Raw genomic sequence first — 17,803 nt, forward strand, 5'->3', positions numbered from 1 at the left:
GGCACATCTCAGTGAATGGTCACGATAAGGTTTCTATATATTAATGTATTGGACTAAAGACAAGTGGCTTTAAAAAGTAGACCGTATTTCAATGAAAGCTTCATCACAAAGCAGTCGTGATGTTCCGGGTACTAACCGAGGATTCATTCCACAAGAAACACTCGATCATCCTTTCGACGTTACTTTGGTTGTCGAGGATGGGAAAGAATTCAAAGCTCACAGACGTGTTCTTTCAGAGGCAAGTACTTTCTTCGAAAAGTTGCTCAGTACCGACATGAAAGAGTCCAACGAAGGAGTAATTCGGTTGGAAATGATAACAGAGGTTTGTTTAACAGACATATAGGAGTTTATCTACACTGGGAGCGTTCAGATAACAGCTGAAGACAATGCTCGAGATTTGATCGTACTGGCAGACTATTTAGTTCTTCCGCATCTGAAAACTATTGCTGGGAACACTGTGGCAGAGAAATTAAATGTTTTCAGTTGTGTATCAACCTACCATTTTGCAGAAAACTACCACTGCGAAAAACTTCTTTCCGACGCGAGAAACTACATCCTTCCAAATTTCAGCACCGTATCGAAAACGGAAGAGTTCTTGAATCTGTCGAGCAATGAAGTTAAAGTGTGGATTTCAAGTGACGAAATCAATGTTAGCGCCGAGGAAGATGTTTTCAAGATCATTCTAACATGGATTGATCACGAAAAAAACGAGCGAAAGGAACATTTTGCCGAGTTGTTTCGTGAAGTTCGACTTGTTTATATATTGCGTGACTTTCTACGCAGTGATATCGTGACAAATAAACTCGTGAATCGTAATGAAGGCTGCATGGCTCTCGTGAAGGACGCTGTGAAGTTCATTGACTCTGAAAGTTTCCACCATTTCCGTGTCAAACCAAGAAAGTCCCTTGAGATTCCCGTTATAGTAGTAAGCTGTGTGAGTCGTAGAAAGGTCGATGAAATTCTATGTTATTACCCTCGTGTGGATAAATGGTCAAGGTTTCGTGGCACGTTGGAGGGTTATCTCAATGACAGTGGCAACAAAAATGCAGTCTCTTGCCACGGTAACTTATACTTTGTATCTCAGGAATCCAGTCGCTCATTAAACTATGATTCATTCTCAAGCAAGTGGGAGTCATTTCCGAATGAAGTGCAGAGGGAAATTAACTGTGCATGTGTTAGTAATGAAGAGGATATTTACGCCTTGATGTGTGAATATGGTATATTTTGCCCAGCCTGTACTTCTCTACGCACTAGCGGAATCTACTCACCTTGTGGCAAAAGACATCTTTCCTATCTCATGAAATACACACCCGAATCAAACTCTTGGCAAGACATAACATCATGTGACATGGGTTATAGGTTTGCAGTTTGTGCTGTGGCCACCGAAAACAATTTTATTTATTTTCTTGGTGGTAAATTAGAACAAGACAATGGGGAATGGAAAACCGTGCCTGATGCCAACAGGTATGACCTTAGTACAAACACATGGGACAAAATAGCGGACCTTCAGGAACCCAGCCAGAAGCTACGCTTGCGGTGCTGCGGCAAAGGGGAAAATTTACATTGTTGGTGGAGGTGTACCTTGTTTAGTATCTTGTGAAGTGTACCATGAAACAACAAATGAATGGCAGGCTATAGCAAATCCAAAGATGCAAAGCTACGTAACATGTTTATGTGCTGATGACAAGCTCTGTTTAGTAAAAGATTCATTTTCCAGCGAAGGAAACCCAAATCAACTGGACAGTATTTTTGAATACTATGACCCTGACAAGAATGAATGGCAGGAGATTGCTCCATTTCCTTTGGAATGGAACATTAATGTACTGAATGTACGCTATAACGGAATTGCTTTTGCTTGTTTAATGAGAGTGTTTAAAGGATCAAAGTTCTTTCAACGAGCCTCATACCCTGAAGACCGTCCAAAAGTTTCCAAGAAATGTGTGATCATGTGATATCTCGAACCCAGGGTCCTCAGGCCCTTTGGCCAGCGGTTGATCGCCAGAAAGACTCTGGGGAACTGGGATTTTATTACCGCAGGATTTCTGAGGTAAAACAATGCAAGCCGTTACGGAGCAGCCAATCAAAAAATTTAAATGAAATTCTAGTTGCACAGAGTCTCTCCTCGCGACCAGCCGCTGGCCAAAGAGCCTGAAAACTCTGTGTACGAGATTGATCGGAAACATGCACAGACAGGCAGCTCGGACTGCTCGATAAGCGCGATTAGACCTGGGAACGAGGCCGGTTCGGACTAGTGTTAGGGTTAGGTGAGGATTAAAGTTGGGGTTTGGTTAGAATTAGCCTTCTTTGTCCGTGTCACATTTTTCAACGTATGATGCTGGCGCCTTGCTTTTTGTGCCGTCCTGCCCCTTTTATTTTCATGGAGAAGTTTAATAAACTGCCAGATTGTCGTACCCCAGTGGTGACTGATTTACTGTTCCACTCTGCAGCTTCGTTCTCTAAGTGTGCAGAGAGAGTGTTGTTGTATTCTGTTTGATGGTTAATTCACTTAGATTTCTCGGTAATCAACTTTAACAAGACTAAATCTATTCAAAACATTTATTCATCTTCTTTTTTTTAAAGATATTATTTCTACCTTTAACTTCGATCTTCAATCAGAAGATAGACTACCCTACTTCGCCTGGCGAATATTTTACAACGACTTTTATTTCGACGACACAAATAAACTAAATAAGGCTCAATTTACAAGTCGCATTTCGGTCGCGTCCAATATAGTTCAAGCCCCAGAAAAACTGGCAAAAATAGCAGTAGCTCAGCTCATGCTCAAAAAGAGCGGTTTCCAATTAAGTGTCATGAAACCGGAACCAAAACAATTTCCTTGGCCAATCACGACAGGCGCATACTGAGCGCAATAGACCAATCAAATAAAATCCAATCGGCACCAAGCGCGGGAAAACGCGCGCCACCAGGTCGTGATTGGTTTTGGCTTTTGTGTCTCATTGGTTGAGAAATTGGCGCGAGTTGTGCTAACCAACCGCTCTTATCACATAAACAACAAAAACACACTTTACTTTGAGAGGTAACAGTATGCACATTCGATTTCTTATTTGTAACTAGAACTATTCTAGACTCGACTGAAATGCGAACAAATATAAAGGTCAACAGGGATTAGATAAACTAGTTAAATTAAATCCAACATGCCAAGAGACAAAAGGCCATAAAATGGCCGTAGCCAAAAGAGTGCGAAAATTCAATCTCGCATAAACCATTTTTGAAAAATGGTAACTTATTTAATAAACCAATCAAATCGCTTCACTGCAGTGACGCAGTTTCCGCGCGAGTGTTCGCGCTTTGTTTAAATGATAGGCTTTCGAAATATGGTACTCAACAACACTGAATATTCGCACGCTGTGAGCGCACGTTAAACGCTTCTATCCCTTTTTAGCATACCTCAGTGACCGACTATCGCGTAACTCGCAATCTGATTGGCTACACAGGTGCCGTCTATCGATCGATAGACGGCAGTTTGTCAGAGCGCGCGCGATTTAGCATGCATCATTGCACAAATATATCAAAATTAATGAAATAAAAAGATTTTTTGCTTGATAGATCAATCACTGAGGTATGCTAAAACAATTAGACGGCTCGCTCTCGGTTTCTATCGCCTTTGATAGTTGGCACGGGGCTTCGCCCCTCGCCAACTATCAGCCGATAGAAACCTCGAGCTCGCCGTCTAATTGTTAAGTATGAGCTTCCGCTTTCCCGGAATAACTTCAAACTTAGCTTTTTTAGTTTAATTGTTCATAAATCTATCGTCATCAAACGAATTCAGGTCCACCTGTAAAGTGTCAAAGTATCAGCCCCATGATTTTGCTTGATCACGAAGAACCTTTACATTGATTTTGTTTTCTTTTGCATTTTTAAAAACATTTATCTCAATTTCCCTTTGCTGAAGTGATAACTCTACCGTACCTTCCTCAAAAACCTCTGAAATACACCGCACGTTAGGACCCCTTAAAAGCAAAATACGATAACATTGATTTTGTGTTGCTTTATCTTTTCCAATGTGTTTCCCCTTGATGCTTTGCATCTCAGAGCAGTCCATGATTCATCCTCTTTAACTTAACGTGCGTGGTTCCGCTCTTTTAAGACAACAACAATGTAATGCCTTTCTCTTCGAATTATTGAGACATGCAGCTTAAAAGATAACGGCCTTACAGGTTTTCCAGGCGCTTTCATGTTTTGTTTTGTTTTTTTCCTTTTGTTTATTTTTTCCTTTCTTTTCTTTCGTCTTTTTTTTAATATTGAGCTGAATTCGGTGACAATCTATTTGACCACTAAAATCCGAGTTTGGACTTCAAAATATTCGCAATGAATATTTCTACAAAATTCCTGACAATGCCTCCAAAAATGCCTTCTCTCAGCTATACGGCCATAAAAGAAAAAAAGAAAAGAAAAGAAAAGACTGATGGGTGTCAACATTTTTGTCTTGTTTTATTTGTTTACTCAGTTTTATTATTTTTTTTTTTAAGTGTAGAAAACGTGTTACGAACACAATACTGTCACTAATCGTCACCAGCAAAACAGCTTTCTCGTTATTTTGACCTACGAAATGTGATGTCAATTAAATTATATGCGGTGCTTTTGCTTTTTTTTTTAATTTTTCCGAGAATTATGAATGGTTTTTATCAAACTCTCGAAAGAGTATTTCATCCGATTTCCAAACACCTCGTAGATAGTTAAAAATAAATCGGCTACGCCTTGTGTTTTTCAACCCATGCACTTCTTTGGTGCTTGGAAATCGGATGAAACACGCCTCTTTGTTTATGTTACATTACGTTACCTGCCCTCTGCATTACTTCTGTTGCTACTGTCAAAAAAGTATAGAGGTACTATGTCAACCCAGGCGCATGCGCGCTGATGAGAAGCACTTTGAAATCGTTGGCCCAACTTTTTCAAATACCCTCGCAGAATTCAGGAAGCTGTTTTCATGTTTGAATTGTGTTTAACTTCGGAAGTTAGGTGATTTTTTTTTTTTAAATTACAAAAGTTCTTTAGTAATTACAGCAGCTGTTTGTTGCGATATTTTTGAAAGCTTTTGGAAAGGCGGAAAAAACGAAAATCCTCCAACGAGTTGCTTGCAAATTAGTCTCAATCGGACTCTACTGCGCATGTGCCCCAGCTGACATAGTCCCTTTAAGCAGTAAAGTGGCACATAACGTTAGAATTGCACATAATTTGTAAAAAAAAATGCCTTAGTAAGATAAATGACTTCTAGTCATGAATCCTACAAGTATATGACTTGTACATCCGTAAACTATCTAGTTCTGTTTTTCTACAATATATTCTTGACTGATACAAAATAAATGTCATTCATCTTTACAACAAAGCGCGCTACTGTTTAACGACACTAACATCAAAACTCATCACCAGTTCCCCCTCTGAAACCACGGGTACCTTGACGGTGTGCAGAGCCATCTGAAGAGAGCGGATAAGAGCCGTGGGAAGATCACTTGGACCAACTGACCACTTCTGGATTGGAGACAGAAATAATCAAGGGATGAGTAACAAGTCCACTCGGCATGCCCTTCCCAAGAATCCGCTGTGCTTTTTCGCTAGCTAATCACTAACCAGAGCCTTCAGTTTGATACTTTTAGTAAGCGCCACCAGCTGAACAAAAGGATTGACATCAGCTGGCACTTCTCCGTGGCAGATCGTTATTAGGGAGCTTAAGCACAGACGTTCGTGAACCACGGACGGCAACCGGAAGTCGAATGTTTCCTTTTTTGGCGCGTTTTTGCTCCTCACAACGGACAGGAAAAGCTCTTGTTTGACGTCTGTGGCTTGATGTTACAAACGTGATGGCGTCAAAATGCTCCAAAAAGGAAACAAAAATCGACTTCAGGTTGTCGTACGTGGCTCACGGACGTCTGTGCTTAAGCTCCCTATTATCATTCTGAGTATTCGCCAGCCCCATTCATATTTTTGAACCACAAAAGTTTCTTCCTCTGCACATGAAAAACAACTGAAGAATAGAGAAGTCGCAAGGCTGGCGTTCCGGTATTGACGTCACAGCCCCACCATCCCAAGTCACCCGTCTGGCAGTGAAATTTGACGCTTTTATACGCTTCAGACACAGGGAGAAAACTGAGAGACTGTGAGACTGAGTTAAATAAGTCATCTTATAATTTACCAAAAAGGTTTCAAGTTCTTTTTTTTTAAGTGAAGTATGTGAAGATTTATCGGCACTATTTACTGTTTGCATACGTGACAAACTTCACTTTAAATAACTCAAACTCTCCTAGTGATCCTTAGTAAATCATAAAATGATATAGTAAACTCAGACTCACAAAAGGCTTATCAGCTTTGACTTCTCAAAGTGAAATCTTTATCTTTAACGGAACTTTTCTTTTTTGGTACGTTGACCGCGTTTAAGAGCGCGGCATTGCCTACTGGGCCCTTAGAAGCCAATTTCCAATAAACTACATTGTCATATACCTAGACATTCACTCAACAAAACGAGCACTGTGATTTGTTTATTCTTTGTCACGTGCCCCTGATCAAATACAAATGTATCCCGACCGGGATACAATTCCGCAGTTGTTGCCCTCTTAGTTGTTTGTTTGTTTGTTTGTTTTGCTGTTATTGTTGAAGGGAAAGTCCAAATATATATAACAAAGCACTTAATGTATGGTCCCTCGGGAAACTAGTTAGTTTTGTTTTCCCTCGAGTCCTGATGTTTCCCGAGACGATCAGGACTCTCGAGAAAACAAAACTAACTGTTTCCTGAGGGACCATACATTAAGTGTATAGTGTTCTTAGCTTACCTTGTAACTCGGCCTCAGCACAACGCGAAGCTGTAACTCCACACGCTCTCCAGTCTTCATTTTATTCTCGTGTTTCATGAGGGGCTCCGTGCACGCTTGCCGGATGTTGTCTTCCAAGATTTTTAGAATCTTCGTGTGGTCATCAAACACTTTCTTCAGAAGTTCAACCTCGCTTCCGTAGCCCGAGTAACGAATGTCGATAGTTGCGAGGCCTGGGTGATAATCGGCACCAGGCTCCTTCGCTGTCGTCTCTGCCGCAGCAGTCGTCGTGGCCGGGTTAGCGGGATTGGCGAATCCTTGCCTGGGCTGCAGATCGTCTTTGGCTGATTTTGTTACGTGATAATTGGCATCCTGCATCCAGCGCAGCTCAAAGTGGGCGATATCAAATTTATCGCCCAGGTAGAAATAGCAGTTGGCTTTTTCTTCCAAGCTCTGCCGGAGCTTTAGCGTGTGGGTCTTGGACAAGAAAACCAGCACTCCATCTGAAAACAAATACAACGTGTCTGAATCGATTGTCTGTCAGTATCGAGTATTTGCTGTCAATCTGTGTTTGCTGATTGATGAAAATAAATACAAAGACGGTATTTTGGCCTTCAAATGTGTAAAGGGCCAAGCTTCAGGCTATCTTTCTGATGGTCTGTCCACGCGCTCGACAGTTCACACCAGGAACACTCGAAACAAAGATACTCTGAAACATCCCTGCATACAAATCTACCGCTGGCCAGCGAACCTTTCGATAACGGGCAGTATCATTCAGTGGAACTCTCTACCCAGAACACTCGGGAAAAGACTATTCCAACATCACGCTTTTTGAAAGAGACTATAAAGCATATCTTTTGTACCAAATTTTTATTGAAATTTGAAGTGCTTGAATTTTTATATTTTTAACAGATTGATTAGTTAGTCAATAACAGCTCGGTTTTTCATTGGTATGTCAGTTTTTACTATGTAAGTCATGATTTATTGTATGTGAACTGATCTGAAAAGCTTGGAACTGATCAATAGAGTATTATTATTATTATTATTATTATTATTATTATTATTTAAAAAAAAGAAAAGAAAACCCTGCTTTCGCAACTTGTCTTCATGCACTGTGAGTCAAGCTACACAAAACACTACAAACTGTAAAATGCAATGGGAAAAATCGCTGTAAGATAAGTTACGGAAATGGATACATAGAGTTGAAGACTAGGGATTAAAAGCAAATGCTTGATATTTTTCAATCCTAAATTTTAGTTTTGTAATAGGTAATGTAACCTCCCTCGCAGACGCTCTTTCGGCTCGTCGCACAATCCTTCCTCCCCAACGAGACGACGTCAACTGACCGACTGACTGACCGCGGGTGTGTGTACGAAATCCTGAAGTATTGCTCTTTTAAATGAAAGCTATTAAACAGCACTCTCACATGGTACTCTGTTTTTGGTTCTTTTGTTCACGTCGGGTTTTGGGTTTCTTCTAAAAACACGGCATGAAGAGGAAAGTTTAAAATACTCACCATCCAGAAGTTCGCCACCAAAGCTGAGAGGTGAAGAAGCATCCACTCCAAGATGAAGCATCAGAAATCCAAGGCCTACAACTGAATAATGTTAATAATAATTAGTCTACAAGGCCGAAGAACGAGGTACAGCCGAGTTGAATACCACTATCACTTACAGAGAGTACGAAAGAGGATGTTCAGGCCTTGGTTGTTCAAAGAGCAAATAACTTTATCCGGCGGAAAAGTTGCTGCGTGTTTAAAATATATTAGCTCGGGCACATTTTACCCGCTGGATAAGGGTATCCGGCCTTTGAACAACTTGGGTATGATAACATTGCAATCGCAATTATTCAGTGGTGCAGTCAACCTAGACAAACGTAAGAGAAGTCGCCCAGTAACCACACAAGGGACAACCCTACGACCCATTCACACCAACAAAAGATGTTTAATTACACCAGGTTTAACAATTTAACAAAATGAAAATTGGTAACAGAAGCTGAATCATTGGCTTTGACATAGGTATCAAGTATACTTTAACTTATGCTTTCATTTGTGCTAAACATGTAGTCGACAAAAATCTTAAACCAGCTTTTATCTTAAATTTTAAACTGCGTTTCACTAAACAGTTTTTAAACGTGCTTAAGGTTACCCGGGACCTTCAGAGGTGTCTTGCGTTTAAACGCTGCTGTAGATACATAAACCCCTATATCAAATTAAAGCTTATAGAGCTGACTATCAAACCATACAAAGAATTTTGAAATAAAATAAATTGTCGAATTTTTCACGACCTCTAATTGCGAGCGTCCGAATCACCTTTTTAAAGCTACAAGTCAAAGTGAATTTTGTTTCTTTGCTAATTTAATTTGCTCCTCAGTTTCCTGACCCAAAGCGCTAGAAAAACGTGTCTGCGTTTTGCCATATTCAATCGCAGTGAAAAGTTATAGAGCATTTTCGAAATAGGATGAAAAAAATGTGGAGTAATCGTACAAAAATCACTCTCGGAGAAAAAAATATTTCGAAGAAAAAAATTCGCAGACACGTTTTTGTTGTTTATATGTTAACTAGCTACTGCCCAAATTTGAAGGCAAACGAACAAATTCCTTTGAGTTTTTCCTTTTGAAGTGGCTCCTCCAAGTGAAAAAATTTATTCGAGATAACAGCGCTAAAAATTCGGCAATTCATTTTATTTCAAAATTCTTGGTTTAGTTGGATAGCCAGCTCTATAAGCTTTAATTTGATATAAGGGTTCAGGTATCTACAGTTTAAGCCGGACGCGCTACATCGCTGGACGCGAGACACCTCTGAAGACACCTCTGAAGGTCCCGGGTAACCTTAAGCCTTGGTGTGCAGAGCTGAAGGCCACTGTTATGTCCCGGAAGGGGGCAAAGCCGAGATCGCTCCGGACTGAGATCGTTGGGGGGAAGTAGTGACGCTCTATACGTTGCTGAGGGAACAAAAAGGAATGATGTTGAGTACAGTCAACTCTCTCTCGGGATCAGCTCTATTCGTCCACCATTAGCAAAGTGTCTGCCTTGTTTATTATAAATGCTACAAAGATTCGTTTTCCTACAGGGAGCAAAACTTCGGAATTCTGTCCCTCTGAATTTAAAGACTTCAAAATCAAAAGCTATTTTTATAAAGAACCTATAAAACGCTGTCAGGCCGTCGCTTGATACCTAAATAGTTGTTTCTGTAATTTCTTTTCATTTATACGTGCGAAGTATTTTATATGTACACGCATAATAGCATTGTTTTATAACCAGGATTTTTTTGTATTTGACATGTAAATATTGTATCGCTTATATCGATATACGGCTTTCATGTAAAGAAATTATAATTAGCTCATGGAACTACCAAATCTCAATAAAAGTGACTCATTCAATCACAGATAAGACGCTTGAATTTCGCGGTAACCAGGCAACCCATTGGTGTCTGCCTAAGAGAAATGTATGCCTTACTGGGGTGTCTGCTTTAGGAGTGTCCATATGAAATATTGAATATGTCCAGACTACCCTACAAGGAGGTGGAGTCTCTCTATTCCAGGACACAGAGAGTCCCCCACCCCACCCACCCGAGCTCACTCACTGCAATGTTACTATTATATCTCTGATTAGGATGGGAGGGGACGGACAGTGGGTAGAGTGACTGAAAATTGAAGGAAAGTCTCAAAGTAGTCGCAGTATCTGGGTAGCATTTTTTCTAAGAATCCCAACCGTTTTTGTCCATGACAGTATTCCCTTTGATCGAGTGTATTACCTGATGTATTTTCAGCGTTTCCAAACGACTGCACATATTTTCCACCGCGTTCATTGCAGAGCACAACTTTGCAGGTGTCCACATAGGGCGGGATGTCAGACAACAGAGGCACGGTGGCTGTTTGGTTCTCTTTCTTTATTAGACGGTCCAACAGACTCAACACCTACGAGGCACAAGTAAGCAGCACTGTTATTTGAAAGACGCCACCTACCATATTTATAATAAATGGGAATTTCAGTGGCACATCCACAGAGTGGCTCTTCGTCCACCGTTTTCTGGTCGAGTAGGAATTTGGAAATTTTGGTTTTTGTGAAGGGAGGAAAACCGAAAAACCCGGAGAAAAACCCTCGCAGCACAGGCGCCATCCCTGCTCCCCCTTGATATGCAAAATATAGACGACAGACTGATCCTAACGGCGGTGGCGAACTTGATCGAAATAAATAAAAAAGGCTAAAACAACTGGTCTATTTTTAAAAAAATTTTTTGCCCGATATTTCGGCGCTGAACGGAAAAAAGGTGACATTTTAAAAGGGCAGATTTTTTATGTCCGTTTAGAAAAAGTGGGTTTCCACTCAGTTGTTAGTTGTAAGCTGAACAGCTCAAACCCCGTCAACACTAATCCCGAATTTTTTTTGAAAACAGAGTTTTTGTGTCTAAAGTGCAGTGAGCTGTGTCATTTTCCGTCCACATTAGTGTTTCTACATCTGATATCGTCTGGTATTTTTTCATAACGGGATTGTTTTGTTCGCTTTGGTCTTCCATCCACTATGATGGTGTGTTCAGTCTCTAAAAACGGGTTAATTAATAATAACAAATGAAAAGCCATTGGGCAGTAAGTTCCTGTGGTACTGTTTAGTATGATACACATGGTTTATAGTGGACGTGAGCTTCGCTATACATGAGGTAGTTTTCACTGAGGCACTCCACTAAAATGACGGGAAACAAATAATCCAAATTCAACAAAACCGGCTAAAAATACCAGCTGGCGGGAGGCAAACTAGTCGGATTTTTACAAGCGCAGCCGAGGAATTGAACTCGGGGTTACCGAGAACAGCTCCAGCAAGGGGTCGAAGCGGGAGCAGAACCTGTAACCTCCGGATTGCAAGCCTCGGCCAAGCCGCCTCCCTGCGGTGCCTTTAACTTAAACAAGTTACGTGGTAAGCTTCTTTTTCCGGCAGTATTACGGGCTTAAGTCGACAGAACTTTCAACTAGAGGACAGCCAGGGAGGAAAGCGGGAGGCCGAATTACCGATCATGCTCTTTGACCAATAGCATAGCTTCACTGCTCACTCTATAAACCACACACAACCCACAATTTATTGATTCGTTCTGACGAAGGGCTAACGCTCGAAACGTCAGTACTCGAATCTCTTTACACTGGCCAAATTACCCTATCAACTCTGTCGATAAAAACCAAACATTCCTTTCCACTCCCCACCGACAAAGCACCACAGTTTCTTTACAAACTAACCACCTTCATGACAGATACTTTAGACAAGAGACCATGATATGTTGTCTAGCTTTACTGACAGGTTGGATTGCATATCCATCGTAATCACTTACCACTCTTTGTCCGCTGTGTGGAAGTTGGAGAATAACTTTATTGTCTTCTTTCACCACGTAAAGGCCAGGAACAAGGGCTTCAGGGACACTGTTTTTCTGCGAAGAAAACGAAAGAGGCCAATTTACACCAAAAAAAAATTGTGAAGAAAAAAGAAAGAAATTCTTTCCGTTTATTCCAAGCTATTTACAAGTTAAAAGTTCTAATTTTAAAATATCCAACTCACAAAATATTTGCTAAGAAAAGTTTGACGCATTAAAAAATAATTAGCAATAAAGCTTAAATTATGCTAGTAAAAACAGCAAGCAGGAAATTCAGAGTACAAATCCCAAGACACACGTGTTTGACTGAAAATGTTTAACTTGTGACAGCATCTCGTTTCTGAAAAAGAATTTTCTGTTCAAATTTGAGACTATTATAATTAGACTATTATAATTAGACTCTGTAAGGTTCACATAATTAAAGAAAACAACTCTATAATAATTAATAATTAATATTAAAGTTATTACCAAGTAACGCCCCAGACCCTGATATCATTGTAGAGTATAGTAGCATCCATACGTCGTACACTGCGCATAATAATAATAATACTAATAATAATAATAATAATAATAATAATAATAATTAATAATAAGTAATAATAATAATAATAATAATAATAAATAAATAAATAAATAACAGTTCTTCGCGTGCAAATTCCCAAGGATCAATGCGTTTACATGCGAAAGCTGCTGAACGCTACTTCATGTTATATTTCTGTAGCAGTAGTTGTATTTTGTAACATGATCTATCTTGGTTACAATAGTAAATGTCCCATACGCACCAAGTACTTGTTCATAGCAAACAAGGTGTGGTAGAATCTGTCTTCCTGTTCGTTCCCTAAATTCACTGGCCTGCGATCTCGAGAGTTCCACAATGGAAACGGGAAACCTGAAGGACATAAGAAAGCAATTGTTACTGTAAATTCGGGTCGCTGGATGAAGATGGAGGGTGCCGCCATGTTAAAGGGCGATACATGTAGTTAGACCTGAGTCTTTGTTAACTCTCTGTGAACATCAGCGCGGTGCAACCAAGTAAATTCAACCATTTGGTATTTCAACCATCCAATCCAACATACTATGTATCTATCGAGCTCAATCGTACGACTTGGCTCGATTGGATTCACTGAGTAAACAGCAGACGCAACGGTGGTCCTTCATTCTGTAGAAAGCAAATTTGTCTTTGTTTAATTTTGTGTTTGAACAGCTGTGCAATTAGTTTCAAACATGCAAACGGGGTGTCTTTCAACCAAGTACCTAAGGCGGATGTTAAAGATCTATTAGCCATGTTTTCGGAGGTTTGGCAACGGTCGCAAGATTTCTCGCGATTTCTCCGGTGACCTGTTTTCCCTGGCTTGGTACTGGTTCAATGATTTCTCGCGCTTTGTATTATTTCCCGCGCTTGGCATGCACCGGTTGCATGGTTTCCCGCGTTTGGCACCGGTTGCACGGTTTCCCGCGTTTGGCACCGGTTGCACGGTTTCCCGCGCTTGGCACCGGTTGCGCGGTTTCAGGCGCTTGGCACCGGTTGCACGGTTTCCCGCGCTTGGCACCGGTTGCATGGTTTCCCGCGTTTGGCACCGGTTGCATGGTTTCCCGCGTTTGGCACCAGTTGCCAGTTTTCCCGCGCTTGCCACCGGGTACAGTTTTTACTTTGAAATCTGAATGGAAATTCAGCTATTTATCCATTTTGTGATTAGTCAGACTGTTTTAAAACAATCACTGCACTAACCTGCACTAAGTTACAAACGTAGCTTACTTCTCATGTCGTATCCCAGTCGAAGAAGAAGCCTGCTGGGTGTAAACATAGCTGCAGCCAGTTCGGGCCTTTTGACTAAGATTCCGTACAAGAAAGGTGTCTTCATTTCCTTCAGTCCATGGGGTTTAGGCTGTGGTATCATAAAAAAGGAAATAAACAGTTTTATTTCCGTGAGTTTATCCTCAATAAAGTAAGCCCTCCTACTCCCACCTTCCGGCATCTTAGATGTAAATGTCCCTTCAGTAAGCTCACATGAACGAATAATTTATTGGACAAAGATGTCATTTCCTCCATGTGCAAGCCTTTCACTATGCCCTACAGACAATAGGTAAGGCTCAGATAGCCTATTTGAGGTATTTTGCGTCTGTGCCAACATATCAGCAATTTGAAGAATTACCTTCACTTCACTGGAAACAAAAATGAAGCCAGCATCATTGGCGCTGTCAAGGAACTGTTCATTGCTGGACAAATAATTGCAGTGCTCAAAACGATTTCCTGCAACAACAGAAAATAGCACAAAATGAGTAAATACAGCAAACTAAACGGTCAAAAGGCTCTGTGCAGTTGTGACAAAGTGCACACTAAGTGACATCTTGACCAGTGTTCAGCCGTGGTGTTACAAAACAAATGATTGTGACAAATGATTCGCCAGTTAAGGGCAGTTTTCCACTGATCCTTGCGATATGTTCGCTCCACTTAAAAAATTGCTTTTAAATTGATAAAATTGTTTCAAACTCTCGGACCTCTTCTCAACGGAAACCAAACCCAGTCGCCACTTGGCTTGTCCACTACGCTTTCCCACGCGTTTTTGCTTTGATAAGTGATTGGTTAAAGAGGCTACGAAAAGTACTCCAACAAGAAGTCAGTGCTTCTTCTCGTACGAGAAATTCTCTTAGAAATCCTAAACAGCAAGAGGACATTATCAAGTGATTTTCCCTCAGAGATAACAAACCATAATCAGTTTTAAGCGATGCGATTTTCTCAGAACTTATTTGCATTAATACCTTCAATGCCACGGCTACTGAGTGAACAATAAACGAAACTAAAACAGCACTAATAACAAATAATAATAATAATAATAATAATAATAATAATTTATTTCTAGCGCATTACATAAAACTCTCAATGCTCTTACAATATAGTAATGTAAAAAAATTATATTACAAAAAGAAATAATTCAAGCTCTTTCCTTAAAATAAAAAAAGGTTTAAGGCCTGCTTTTAAAAGACTCAACGGATGGGGCGCTTCTCACATCAATAGGAAGATTGTTCCAAAGTGTAGACGCGCAAGATGAAAAAAGCGCGACCACCATAATAGACTTTGTTCAAGTGCTGAAGTATTTAGCACTATTGTGCTAATTGGGGACACTACAAATCAGTGAAATAAATATACAAACTCAACATAACATATGTTAAAAAAACCCAACTGGTGGGAGGCAGACCAGTTGGCTATTTACAAAGCGTGGCCTTGGGTTTGTCAACGGAGCTACCGTGAAACAAAACTCCAAGTGGTCAGAGCGGGGTGAACCTGACCACCAGGCCACGTTGCCTCCCCTCAAATAGTAGCAATACGATTTCAAAGCATTCATTTGCGTCCATGGTTTCAATGACACTACTGAGAGAGCAATAAACGAAACTAAAACAGCTACGAAAGGTAACAATACGATTTCAGAGTAATCATTTGAGTTCATAATTCCAGTGTCGTTATCTTATATAGGTACTTATCGGAAAGGAGCGCTTGCACTGTTGAAGCACTCAGTAGGGTGACTTTTGAGGTAGGAAATGCTTATTGGAAAGTTGAAGCTTATGAACGTAGGGCACAAAATCGGATCGTTTCTGTGCGCACCATGCAAATCTATCATACAAATGCATACGCTATATTGGTAATGAAGACAACGGCACAAGATGTTTTCTTTTTTTTTTTTTTTTTTTTTTTTTTTTTTTCACATACCTAATTTTGACGCCAGATGTAAAATTCCTCTGTAAACTCGCAAAAGTTCCTCGGGAAAGATGTCCTCCCTTCTCCTCACCTCGAGCATAACCACTACCTCTAAATGATCGAACTTGTTGAGTCCTTCACTTCGGTAGCACCACACATTCAGCTCCTTGTTTTTCTCCTTCACTACGAATATTACAAAAGGACCGACAGTTAGAGCGGTTTGCAATTGAGTGTCGTAAAACCAAATCGAAGTAATTACTCTGGCCAATCAAAACAGACGTCAACGACACAACGAGCCAATCAGAATTCGAAACAAATCCATGTAACTGGCGCCAAGCGCGGGAAAATGCGTGCAGCCAAAACACGATTGGTTTTGGTTTGGATTCCCATTAGTTGAGAAAGTGGCGCGAATTTTGTTAACCAATCCCAGAACGTAGTAATGCAAAACCAAAGCAAACGCGAATTACTTTCAAAACGCAATTGAAAACCGCTCTAAACGCAATACAAATCGTCACAGAGGTTTTTTTTTTCAGTGAGTAACACAGGCATACTCGGAAAAAGAAAATCCGAGTGCTCCTATCAGGAGTCAAACCTAAAACCTTCCGATTATTAGTTGGGATGCTCTACCATGAGCTACAGGAGACTCGTAGAAACTAGGTTCATGGGAGCATCCGAACTAGTAATCGGAAGGTCATAAGGTTCGACAACTATTGGGAGAAATAGGATTTTCTTTTTCCGAGTATGCCTGAGTCACTGATTGAAAAAAAAATACTTCTATCGTCCATTCAGAAGTTCAGGCTTCAGTAAACCATAACATCACATTTCTTTCAATAGAAATCGTGTTAACATTTATCTATAAGAAACTCGGTTATAAGAAAAGCATACTACTGACTACTTCAAGAATAGCAATAGTGCTTCAAAACAAAAACACCACATCATCAATAACAACAATACTTTATTTCCTGAAGCTAGCGACACACTTGGCGATTTTATACGCCGATCGCCGCCATCGGCGAAAATCGCCAGGTGTGCCCGGTGCGGCGATTGTGATTTTCGCCAATCGCCGCGATCAGCGTATAAAATCGCCGATATCTGGCATGTCAGATATCGGCGATTAAATTCGCCGGCGTTCGCCAAGTGTGCCCGTTCCCGCGATTTTCTACGCTCATCGCCAGTAAAGCCAACCAATCAGGTTGGGCGATTTTATCACACGACTTTTCAAAATGCCCCTCGATAGAGCCCGAGAACAAGGTTGAAGAGCCACATCGCCGCGACCCGCGAAAAAAATCGGCAGGTGTGTCCGCATCAATCGGTGGCTCGCTGGCGATCAAATTCGCCGCGATCGGCGAAAAAAATCGTAGTTAGCTACTGGCAAGTAGCAAAGGCTAATCACAGCGGGTACACTAAATATAATGCATAGAACATTTACTGACAGAGCTCCAAACCAAAAACAAAATTGAACCACAGCAGACGTTATCCACAACAAATATATGGGTAACAACTAGGAGAATGTGCAGTTTGCTGGTGGAGCTTAAAGGGTGAAGTCTAACAACTGTGATAAAACTATTCTTGATACATACGTTTCATTCTCTTTACATGAACTAAGAGTCCTTGAGTAGCTTGAATCGTCACTCCATTTGGTAAATCTATCGCAACAACAAACAATGCAGAAAATGTGTACATTTCAAAACAGGAAGAAAATCAACTGATTGGGAATTTAAAAACAACGTGCGGGAAACAAAATATTTGACTGCCAAATTGACTCGCGATAGCAGCTTCGAGAAAACACCAAATGCGGAAATCAAGTTTGAAGACATTTGCATAGTGATGTATGTGATGTCTCCCATGGAAATTGTAGTTGCCCTGAAGTTGCAAGAAAATGCTGCACCAAAACTCAACCAAACAAGCAAACGAGTTTGGCAAAAGAAATGCAGAGTTGAAAGGCAAACAAAATTCAGTCTACCTATTTGAAGACTTTATTACTGTCAT

The 17,803-nt window shown here is 40.5% G+C and overlaps 1 protein-coding gene, 1 long non-coding RNA gene and 1 pseudogene across 2 annotated transcripts in view; 2 read left to right on the top strand and 1 right to left on the bottom strand.

Annotated features, from left to right (window-relative positions):
- LOC146479203 (kelch-like protein 21) lies at window positions 1–2,773 on the top strand (annotated as a pseudogene).
- Window positions 1–17,803, top strand: part of LOC146479190 (uncharacterized) — a 203,616-nt gene that overhangs the window by 102,476 nt on the left and 83,337 nt on the right. The gene's annotated exons all lie outside the window — the stretch shown is intronic.
- LOC146479204 (uncharacterized) overlaps window positions 2,543–17,803 on the bottom strand; it is a 26,118-nt gene continuing 10,857 nt past the window's right edge. Inside the window, exons 6-15 of the mRNA XM_085111463.1 lie at window positions 17,395–17,460; window positions 15,827–15,997; window positions 14,274–14,371; window positions 13,877–14,006; window positions 12,903–13,009; window positions 12,082–12,177; window positions 10,519–10,681; window positions 8,281–8,361; window positions 6,786–7,267; window positions 2,543–5,490 (exon numbers count right to left, since the gene is read on the bottom strand). Of these exons, the coding sequence (XP_084967589.1) occupies window positions 5,353–5,490; window positions 6,786–7,267; window positions 8,281–8,361; window positions 10,519–10,681; window positions 12,082–12,177; window positions 12,903–13,009; window positions 13,877–14,006; window positions 14,274–14,371; window positions 15,827–15,997; window positions 17,395–17,460 (1,532 nt within the window). The 3' untranslated portion in view covers window positions 2,543–5,352. The remainder of the gene's footprint in view (window positions 5,491–6,785; window positions 7,268–8,280; window positions 8,362–10,518; window positions 10,682–12,081; window positions 12,178–12,902; window positions 13,010–13,876; window positions 14,007–14,273; window positions 14,372–15,826; window positions 15,998–17,394; window positions 17,461–17,803) is intronic.

Source organism: Pavona decussata, unplaced genomic scaffold (assembly GCF_977016875.1).
Source record: "Pavona decussata unplaced genomic scaffold, jaPavDecu1.1 SCAFFOLD_61, whole genome shotgun sequence".
Taxonomy (NCBI): domain Eukaryota; kingdom Metazoa; phylum Cnidaria; class Anthozoa; order Scleractinia; family Agariciidae; genus Pavona; species Pavona decussata.